The 11481-nt window shown below is 42.3% G+C and overlaps 1 protein-coding gene across 1 annotated transcript; it reads left to right on the plus strand.

Annotated features, from left to right (window-relative positions):
• The first annotated feature begins 15 nt into the window (after positions 1–15).
• Positions 16–11277, plus strand: paxbp1 (PAX3 and PAX7 binding protein 1). The gene is made up of 18 exons (XM_083987366.1): positions 16–447; positions 694–816; positions 1340–1552; positions 1667–1888; positions 1968–2071; positions 2362–2585; positions 2916–3105; positions 4192–4315; positions 4999–5101; positions 6149–6264; positions 6391–6590; positions 6691–6838; positions 6944–7065; positions 7187–7263; positions 7356–7422; positions 8421–8567; positions 10278–10432; positions 10573–11277. Exons 1-18 carry the CDS (start codon positions 132–134, stop codon positions 10691–10693), a joined length of 2772 nt encoding a protein of 923 aa, XP_083843492.1. The 5' UTR covers positions 16–131; the 3' UTR covers positions 10694–11277.
• Positions 11278–11481: the final 204 nt, after the last annotated feature.

Consider the following 11481-nt stretch of genomic DNA (forward strand, 5'->3'; position numbering starts at 1 on the left):
GAAGAAACACCGCATCAGACAGAAAATGGCTGCCCTGCAATGTGAGGATGATTTATTTTGCCTCCAACTGCGGTGTTAAGACGTCCTGCGATTGACCACAGAACAGGTGCATTTTTTAACTCGGCATCACAATGTTTAAAAAGGCGAAGAGAGCGAACTTCAGACGGAGGAATGAGTCCGACGAGGAGGAGCAGCAGGACGGCCAGCTGCTGCCCCCGCTGGCGCCGACGTCGTTCGGGCCTGTGGTGGAGGAAATCCCGTTCATGGAGACGTCCAGCAACAGCGTTACCAGTGCACCGAGCAGCACGGACAGCTACCACAGCAACGGCTTTCAGGCCAACTTCAACAGTGTAAAAGCTGTCAAGAGGGAAAAGAAAAGCAAAGAGATCATTCCCGTGCCAGGAGGACCCACGAAAGCCAGTTGCCTGAGTTTCAACGACGACGAAGGTAACACACGGTGCTAAGTCGGCTAGCTAACTAATCGTAGCTGAAGGAAACGTGTTGTCCTGTCAGGGTTTAGCATTAATCTTACCGTGTTCATCTCTGCTGAGAAGAAATACACGTTCACAGCTGCAGAAAGTATCGCAGATAAAGCCTTTCTGTAGCCGACACAGTCACTTAACCATGTGCATGGTTAGACACTCTAGGACTCTCCACTCACTTTCACGCTTTCATGATGTGTTTTGTAAACAGAGGGATCCGAGGTGTTCAGAGTGAAGAAGTCCAATCACAGCAAGAAGATTGTGAAGCAGCTGAAGAAAGAATACAAGGAGGATCTGGAGAGGTCGGGATGTGTCAAACAGGAAGTCAAATCAGGTGGGAATCAGCCCAGTGTTCATGATACATCAAGTGTCATCTCTGCTGTCACATTATCAGCCAATATGACAGCACCATAACCACATATCACACAGAGATTTTGCTATAATATTTCAAATTGTGACAATGTGCTGCATCAAATGACTTTTGTTTTTGTCCCATAAGTTGCAGGTGATTATTTAATATTAATTTAAGTTAATTTCTGTAGCAAATGTATACAATTTTCACTTTTATAGGAATGTCATCTTGAAGAATTATCTTTTTCTTTTTCCCAAGTAAACCAACATCATTAATTTTGTTTTTTGAGGCTTAAAATATGTACATCAATGGAAACAATTATTCAATATTAATGGTAGAATAATCAATTTAAACCACCAACATTCAGGTTAGTGAATGACCCGCTCTACCTCCTGAGCCACAGCATGCAGTATTATTCATATTGTGTGTGCTTGAATTCAACCTTGGGATTTACTCATGTGTTGCTGCCTCGACTCACCTCTGTCTTTGTTTCTGCTTTTCGTAGATGCACCTCATCAGCCTCCAGTGGCCATCAAAGAGGAAGTCACTAGCAGAGCAGGTAGTGAGCAGGGGGAGGAAGAAATGGAGGTGGACAGTGCTGATGAGCATGAGGAAGAGGCCAAGAGCCAAGGTGTCCAGGCACATGGTCAGGCGTCCAAGAGCAAAGACGCCGGAACAAGTTTCAACACGCTTTCCTCCCTGAGCAGCTTAAGACCAGGTATTATTAAACCTGTAGCCTGCTACTGATTTTAGGAATCTACTGAGAGACGTGTTATTTTTGTGCACAACTGCACGAGGAGTGATTTCAAGACCTGCTTCTGTTTAATTCTAGGGGAAATCCCAGATGCAGCGTTCATCCATGCTGCAAGGAAGCGGCGGCAAATGGCTCGAGAACTGGGAGGCGAAGCTCCGCTGGTGGAGACCGAGACTCCCAAGAAACGTCTCGCACGCGAAGACCAAGACGTCAGCGACGACGAGGATGAGGAAGAGAAGAGGATCCGCTTCAGTGGAGTCAAGAACAAAAGCCAGAGACAAAAGATAGCTGAGGAGATCGGTATGCAATGATTATGGTGCACTGACTACTGATTGATTGATTAGTACAGTTGTCTCTAAGACATGGTTCACACTTACAGGCATCGAGGGCAGCGATGACGAGGCCCTGGATACGGGTCAGCAGGATGAGGAGGTGAGCCGTTGGGAGCAGGAGCAGATCAGGAAAGGAATCAGCATACCACAGGTGAGCAGTAAGAATATTCAGTAACACTTTACTTGAATACGTGTTCATAAGACATGACACCTGTCATAAACATCAATGAATACTTATGACAGCTGTGGTTAAGTGTCATTCGGTAAGTTATGTCACTTTTAATGCAAAGTTGACATTGTTTGAGATGTCCTTGTTATGTCAACTTGACATCATTTTTAAAGTTTGGCTATTAGGTCTGCTATGACAGGTTATGTAACCAACAGCAAATCTACGAGTTATCATAGTAAAAGTATTATTCCTCTGCTGTTTATAATGACCAGGTCCAGAGCAACCAGCCCGAGGACAACGCTGTCTACTACCAGAACAGCTACGAGACGCAGCCCTATGGCTCTTCCTACAGCATGCCTTTCACCTACAGTACTGTGACCCCACAGACCGGCAAGCCACCTGGCCGAGCAGACAACGGCTCTGTTCACTTTGGGGCCCCCGTTAGTGATCTAACCCCGGTATCCATTGATTTGGTAAAGAAACGCCTGCAGGATAGGTAGGTTCAGTGGAAGACTGCAGCAATCATCTAATATCAGTCTTCAACTCAACTGCTGTCATCTTGTGTGCTGTGGTCCTGAAAGCTGTCCAGAGAGGGAGTGAGGGAGTCTGACATAAGTCCTCATAATCACGACCCCTGCTCAGCTCTGAAGACACGAGTTTAGCTCCTTGTCTCCCGTTATTCAGTTCTCACGATGTGTTGATTTGATGGATGCACGCTAAAACAAGTATTATCTCTGTACGAGCTGTCAGTCATTAATATTAACGTAGCTTTGTTTTCTAAGTCATCCTTTCTCACCGCCTGTCCTTGTATGTCATGTGTCCGTAGACTCAGCCAAATGCACGCAGGCCACAACGCAAACGCCAAACGCTTCAAACAGATCGAAGGAGACCTAGCTGCGTCTGAGAGCACCATAGAGCAGCTGGAGGGCTCGTCCAATGACAATGCAGATCAATATAAATTCTTGCAAGAGATGCGAGGGTATGTTGGAGACTTGCTTGAGTGTTTCAGTGAAAAGGTAAGGGAGAATTTGTCTGCTGTCTGATTAGCTGTTTTCTGTTTTGTGTTTGTGTGATCTCTGACCACTTCGTGTGGATTCTGAAGCAATAGAATCTCTAATAGAAATCTGTATTACCTGAGAATCATAGAAAGTTTAATTATATTGTTAAGTAGTGAATTGATTAGGAACTATTGTTGTCACTCTTTAACACTGCTGAGAAATCAGTGTGACTGCAATTAGGTTACTTAGAACACACTCGCTGTATTTCCCAGTTGCTTGACAACTGCTCAGAAATAACAATTTACCATCACAGCAAGATGCTCATGTGGAAGAAAAATACGTTACTCACAATAAATCAGGTTGTTTAATGCAGTAAGTTTCTTAGAAATACTCAGTTTATACACACTGCTACATTAAATAAACAAAGACAAATGAGTTGGTGCTTTAAGTGAACCCATAATAGTGTTGTAGCTAAGAATATACACATGCTTGTAAAAAAGGATGAGTCCACTTTGTTAAATTATGTTTTTATACTCCTGTAGCTCCGTCTTAAACGCATGTCCAAACAGAATAACTCGGTCTTGATCCTGCAGCAGCAGAACAGCAGCTACATGGGATGAATGACGAGACATCTGGCCCGCCAGCAGCGAACATGTGTTTCCTCGGCCAACACTAATGTCCTTTTTAATCCTATTAGGGTGACTCAGTGCACAGGACATTGTGATGGAAACGGGACACTAACCAAGCATTATCACTATGACTTAGTCTGGAGCGCATTATTACAGCGTAAACACCATGACTGGAACTGTAAATTGTCAGTGTTGGGTAAAAGCCTTTTTAAATTTGCTTTTGAGATTTCAAGATTAACCTCTCAAAGTGTTTATCCAGGACCTAAACATAGTTTTTAGCCGGTCATGAGTCCTGCCTGGTGACACTTTATGAAAAATTACATTTTAGAGATACAAGGTTTTCACCTGACACTGGTGACATTTTGGTTCCAGTGTTTGTTTTTTTGTGTCCATGATCCTGCAGCAAGACGTCCCTGTGACTCGGAGCCCCACTTTTGTCTGGGTCAGAGGTCACAGAAAGCATCATATCTTTCAGGTGTCTGCTGTCCTGGAGCTGGAGGCTGCCATGCACCAGTTACTAAGGCAACGGGCCTTACGACTTGTCCAGAGAAGACAGGATGATATTAAAGATGAATCGTCGGAGTTTGCAAGCCTTTCAAGTCAGTCCATCTTGAAGGTTTTTATGATTTATTTGAACGGCCTCGTTAGTTCTCTGTATGTCTGTGTGTGTGTGTCTGTGTGTGTGTGTGTGTGTGTGCGTGTGCGTGTGTATGTATGCGCGTGCACGTATCATTCTTGTTTCCCCACTACCGCTGTTTTGTTTCCCTCATCAGTCTGATTTCAGCTAATTGAGGTGTGATTTTGAGTGCAAGAACATGTATGTACATGGGAGATGTTTTATTAGAGGGGCTCTGTTGTCCGCTCTAGTCTGTACTGGCTGAGTCTCAGTCAACTGGGTCTAACTCAGTGCAAGCAATGAGTCACTAAGTAAAGATGACAGAAACACGAGTGACTTGTCATCTGTCATTTTCACTGTAACATGTAGGAAGGTGCAGACAGGTAGGTGACTAAACAACGAGCCATACAAAAAAATATTTGCAGCAAATATGATTTCTTTTTTCTGGTGGTTCCTAATGCAGTAGATAAGGTTTCATTGGCTGACAACAGTCCTTTACTACTTACCTATCTAGTCCAATTTATATGTAATCATTTGATTTATTCAGAATTTGGAAACCCTTTTATGTCGAGAACTCAGAGATGTTGAGTGCCCAGAATAAGAAATAGGTTATGGGTTGTCTCTGCTTTTCATTACTGGCTCTAAACTGGCTCCTGTCTCTTACAGATAAAGCTGTCATGGCTCCTAATCTAGACTCATTTGGTCGAGACCGTGCAGCGTACCAAGAGAACAGTCGTCAGAGGAGGATAGCAGAAAGAGAAGCACGACGGTATGAAGCTCATTTGTTCTCTAAAGACATCATTGTAGGATTTGTCAGCTGGATGTTTTTGTGACTCGTTTCCAGTCAAGGTATTGGTTCTATGTTTGTGATTGTCTAAGCCCATGAAATGACAGAAAGGTCTCTTCTGTTTTTACTCACAGAACAGTTGCCCTTGTTTTTAGTTGTTCATCAATGCAAAAATCCTCAAACTACACAACTTAACCAACTACAAAACTTATGTACAGAGACCTTCCGCATAACTTACAAGGTTTTTTCATAGACAGAGAAGTGACTAGCCTAGAAATCTAGACGCACCCTAGCGGCAGCAAATATATTTGCTCCGTTTGTGTTCACCAATCACAGCGCTCTATCTGTTTAGAGAGTCGTTGGGCGGGCTTAACGCGATAACGACATACATTTTAATTGGCTTGTCAGGCTAACGTCATCCTGCTCTTTGCTCTGATTAGTCGTAGCGCTACCTAGCGCTGCCCTATTGCGTGCAGAGGCAGTTTGAAAGACAGCCTTCATCCCGCCCCCTGGCTTGAGCCGAGGTCTACCGGTCGTTGCCAGACTAGACATTTTAATGATATAGTCTGGCTTGTCAGGCTAAGAAGTGACACAATCTGGGAGGAAATATGTTATTTAGGCAGAGGAGAGTGAGAACTATCTCAGTCACTGGTGTCAAATAGTGGAACAAACTAGACGATGAGGTTAAAAAATCAAGAAACTTGTGGGCTTTTAAAAAAGAAATACAAAACTCTATTCTAGACAATTATGAATTGATTTAAACCCAGAGAAAGAGGTTTAACGTTATTCTGGACTGGCTGTCTGGAGTCCAGACTGCAGCTCTGCTGTTGTATCACGTATGCGAATTGTGATGAAATTAATGTATTCTGAATGGTAATCGGGGCGGGACCTGATAAGCTTTATGCTTTTCCCGTTTCCCTTTCGGTCATGTTGCTTCTATTGTGTAACTGAAATTGTGTGTGATGAAGTCTATTCAATTAACATGTCCGAAATAAATAAATAAATAACCTTGTGACTGTGTTTGTGCAGAACTCGGCGGCGACAAGCTCGGGAGCAGAACGGCAAGAGGGCTGAACACAATGAAGGTTTATCATCGGACGACGAGGAAACGTCCACTGACATTACCAGCTTCAACATGGAGAGAGGTTCATCATTTAATTCCTGCAAATATTACAGTTTTTGCAACACTTAAGGTGACTTACGTAGATAAACTGTTATTCACGTCAAAACATTATAGCTTAACAAATGCTCCTGTGCTTTATCCTCTCCAGATCGTATCATGAGGGAATGTAAAAAAATCTTTGAAGACGTGGTCGAGGACTTTCATTCTCTTGACTGCATCAAATCGCATTTCGAGGTGTGGAGGAGAGACTACGCCGACTGCTACAGAGACGCTTACATCGGCCTCTGTCTGCCCAAGCTCTTTAACCCTTTGGTCCGCCTACAGCTGATTTCATGGAACCCACTCGAGGTACAGCACACAGTCGTGGCTTCGATGTAACATTTTTTAAAAATGGGATGCAAATATTCTGAATCTGCTTTGTCCTTTCTTTTTTTCCCTCTCTGTGCAGCCACAGTGTGCAAATTTTGAGTACATGCTCTGGTTTGAGTCGCTGTTGTTTTACGGCTTCGAGGAGCACAGCACGTTGCAGCACGGAGACGGGGACGTCAGTTTGCTGCCAGCGATTGTGGAGAAGGTCATCCTCGCCAAATTGACAGGTAGACAAACCCGCACAGCAGCACCTAGCACACACGGAAAAACAACCTTGGCCAGTGCATAATAAGTCATGTGTATTTATGAATTGGTTGCTGTGTTTGTGTCAGTGTTGACAGAGCAAATGTGGGACCCGCTGTCAAGCAGTCAAACAGCCAAGCTAGTGGGCTTCATTCACAGACTAATGAAAGGCTACCCCACCGTGCTGCATGGGGACAACCGATACACGCAGGTACTGCCCAGTCTCTCAGCTACCTGCATACACAGGATGTATTTCTTAAAATAAAATAAGTCTGTTTTGGTTCTTGTGGTCGTTTTGTTGTCATCTTAATTACTTTTTTTCTTTCTATCAGGAGCTTTTGAGAACTATTGTCTTCAGAACCAGACGGACTCTGGATGAAGATGTCTTCCTTCCACTTTACCCCAAAAAGTATGTCCCACACATTTATCAACATAAGAGTCTGTTAATTTCTTTCTATCTGTAGGATAACTTATCCAAAAGTGTGTTTTGCCTCTGATCAGTGTGTTGGAGAACAAGAACAGCGGTCCCTACTTATTCTACCAGAGGCAGTTTTGGTCCTGTGTGAAGGTAGGCGCATGCTCACAGTTCTCCCCTGAATGTAATCTGATTAAAGGATGAGGCAAAGTGTTTTGCATAATGAGTTTCAGCAAAGTGTTGAATGGAAGTGTATCTGTTGAGATGTAGGAGATAAAGTGGAGGGAAGTTGTTGCCACTCCTCTGTTGACTTGGGATTCAAACTACACGGAACAAAAATATGTAACACTTTTGTTTTTGCTCCCATTTTTTATGAGCTGAACTAAAGTAAGACCTATTTTTCTCAAATATTGTTCACAAATCTGGCTAAATCTGTGTTAGTGAGCACTTCTCCTTTGCAGAGATAATCCATCCACCTCACAGGTGTGGCATATCAAGATGCTGATTAGACAGCATGAATATTGCACAGGTGTTCCTTATGCTGCATTCACATGGAGTTCAGTAAACGGCAGATGGCATGCTGGACTCCATGTTAGTGGACGAGAGAACGACGGTAAAACTTGGGGGAGGCCGGCAAAAAATACCGTGCACGGAAACGGCAAACGGCAATGCCGTCCCGAGTTCAAATATTTTAACTTTTGCCGTCTGCCGCAATGGTATCCTCAATGTGGCATATGAGTACAGTAAAACTGCACATTTTAGAGTGGCCTTTTATTGTGGCCAGCCTAAGGAACACCTGTGTAATATTCATGCTGTCTAATCAGCATCTTGATATGCCACACCTGTGAGGTGGATGGATTATCTCAGCTCACTAACACAGATCTAGACAGATTTGTGAACAATATTTGAGAGAAATAGTTCTTTTGTGTACCATTACTGTATATAGAAAATGTTTTAGATCTATGAGTTCATCTCATGAAAAATGGGAGCAAAAACAAATGCATTGCGTTTATATTAAATATGATGGTGTGTGTTTGTTCATGTACTTCACACCGTTTGTGTTGTAACCAGTGGTGGTAGCAGTATTTACAGCTGTGACATCAAATTAGACTGTTTAATATTGATGTCGCTCTCATTCTCTCTTTGCACAGCTGCTGGGCAACATCCTGCAGTGGGACGGCGTCTTGTCCGGTACCTGTCTGAGGGACCTGGCTCTGGACAGTACCCTGAACAGATACATCCTCTCTGCTCTTCAGACCACAGATACAGCAGAGGACAATGTACCCAAGTGCCAGAAGGTAGGAGACACACACTGTTTTGTTTCAGTGTCATTTATCAGGTGTAAACACACACATACGTCCTTGCATAACTAGCAGCTCATTTTGGATTAATTTGTTTTAAATTAATAGACATTAATCACTGTAAAGTGAATTGATACAGGTCTAACAGGTTTTAGCTTGTTTTGTGTTGTAAGATAAGTTCACAGGGCAAATATTGTGGGCAAAGGAAGAGTTAATTTTAGTGCAAGAAGTCAACACATACAAGTTCTCATTTATGAACTTAACTTTCATCTTTGGATATGAGTGAAACGACTTGGTCTGTTTTGAAAAGGATGGGTTGATTTTCAATTTACTTTTTAATTGTATAGCACCAAACAATAACAAAAAACATCTCTCAAGGCCCTTCAGCGGCTAAGCTCAAGACAACATTAGAGAGGGAAGCCCAGTCATTCCTACAATTAACATTTAGTGATAGAGGGGAGGAAAAACAACCGTTTAACAGGAAGAAACCTAAAACAGAACCACATCATACGTTACATCATAAAACTTGACACCCTGTTTTTTTTCTCACAAGCCATGTAAAAAGAAAAGAAGAAGCCATGACATGCTTTGTGCCATGTCACAATGTCAACAATGCACTACACATATTATTCAGAGGAACTTGGAACTTGAACTTGGGTTCTCATCTGTGTTGTACCAAAACTATGAATTTTTAGCAATAACTCTCCTTCTTCACTGGAGAGGGACTCTAAATGCTGTTTTAAATAGATTTAATTTGAAATAAACCACCCTACACTTAACACTTAAGTATTTGATACCAAAGTTAGTCAACAGTTTCATTCATTGCTGTTTTTGTAAAAAAAACAAAAAAAACATTTAACTCATCGGATGCCTGACCGTATTTCAGCATACACATTACTAGTGCAGTGAATAGTACTGAAGAGGATTAGGGCCGCTTTTTCAAATGTCAGAATTCTGAGGAAAAAAAGTCAGAATTCTGAATTAAAGTCAGAATTCTGAGATAAAAGTCAGAATTCTGAGATTAAAGTTGGAATTCTTAGTCGTCAGAATTCTGAGAATATGAAATTAACGGTGCAGGCTTTTGAACCCGTAAGTCACGACTTCAAGTCACCAGTTAGGACTTTGTAGCGTTCCAGGCAAGTTACGAGTTACAAGTGGGAACTGGGAGTAGATCGATCTAGTACGAGTTCACAGGTGGGAAGTTGTGAGTTTGACTGTACGTTCCAATGGGTAACCATAGGAACAGGTCAGAAAAACACGAGTTACGGGTTGCCTGGAACGCACCATAACTTTACTTTTCAGAAACCCAAAACTACTTTTACATTTTATTTTATCATAGATTCACAATGACTCCAGAGGCCTCACACGCTGTTTAATAGAACATGATGTCCCTGCCATGTCTAAAAATAGACTTTTTTTGTTGTCACCTGAGTAATGGAAACTGGCTGCTCTCCTGGAACTGACAGTTTGATGAGAGGTGCTTGTATTTTAAAATAAAATCCTCTCCGCCTTGATCTCTGTTATTTGCTTCCCTCCAACTACCCTCTGCCTTTTTTTTTTTTTTTTTTTTTTTTTTTTTTACATCTGGCAGCCTCAACATGACAAACACACCTGCTGAGCCGGTCAGCTTTGTCTGTTTGTGACTCACTGACCAGGGTGAGAGCAGAGTCAGCGTTAACCTCTTCTTGTACCATTTTTCCTCTTCAGGTGGTGGAGTGCTTACCTACGCAGTGGTTCTCTGGGCTGAAGGGCCAGCAGACGTTCCCTCAGTTGGAGCCTTTCTGTCGCTACCTCACCCACCTGGCAAACTCGTTGCACCGCGGCACTGTCGGCGCTACGGACGTGGAACGCCGCAGCGCCAAGTAAGAGGCTCTAGTTCTTCAGATTTATAGCTTCATATGTTGTAACATTATTTGGGGTTGCATTTGTGGGATGATAAATGTGTTGGGATGCTTTGGGTCTGTCCTCACATTCCTCTAATATAACCTCTATCTGCCAACAGGGATCAAATCAAGGAGGTGGTGAGGATGTTGGGTAATATGAATGCCCTGGACCACATCATTCGTTTGGCAGCAGAACATGGCATCAAAGACATCAAACCACTCCTGGAAGCCAAGTCGTAGAAGCAGCTTTTCATTTATCTTCTGTTATATTCAGCTCACGGCGGGATCACACAGTTGGATTCTTGGGAAAGAAAAGTGCATCTAAATGAATTTGATATAAAACTCAACACTTGTTACATTGACCTTGAAAACAGAAGGTAAAAAAACAACTTGTAAATATTGTGAATAATGTATAGAGAGGTGTTCACACACCTAGCGACACATGACTCATGCTGAAATGAGGCCTTGTATTGTCAGCTCAAAACAACTACTCAGTTATGCTTCACGCTGACGATTTTAAATGCATAATTTATTAGGAGTAAACATTCGTCAACATGGATCACTGTTAGCCATTGACACTATTCAACCGGGTATCGATAATAAAAAGAAGTGAAAAGAGCAGAAACAGCTCCACCCACATACTCTTTTCCGTATGTGCCAAAAAATAAAAACTCCTGGTGGTAGAAATTGCACACAAAGAGTGACAGATGACTTGATGGTCATTCTTTGATCCCCACTTCATCCTACAATACTCCTCCACCCGAGGGCTCCATTATCAGATTTGTAAGACTTTTGTTTTAGTGTTTGCCTGTGAATAAAATATTCATTTGAAAAGTTTGAGTTAAGTTTTGATTTACATTTTATATCAGAACTACTAATGATATATATTTTTTAAACACCCAAATCAATTGTTTTTTTCAATGTGGCTCAGTTACAGTTTTCTATTACTTCTCTATTGTCTGTAACAGAATCACTATCTCTGATCTTCTGGTTTTTCACCACAGAGGAAGTATCAATCCTGCAGCTAC

This window comes from Trachurus trachurus, assembly GCF_905171665.1.
Source record: "Trachurus trachurus genome assembly, chromosome: 14".
NCBI lineage: Eukaryota > Metazoa > Chordata > Actinopteri > Carangiformes > Carangidae > Trachurus > Trachurus trachurus.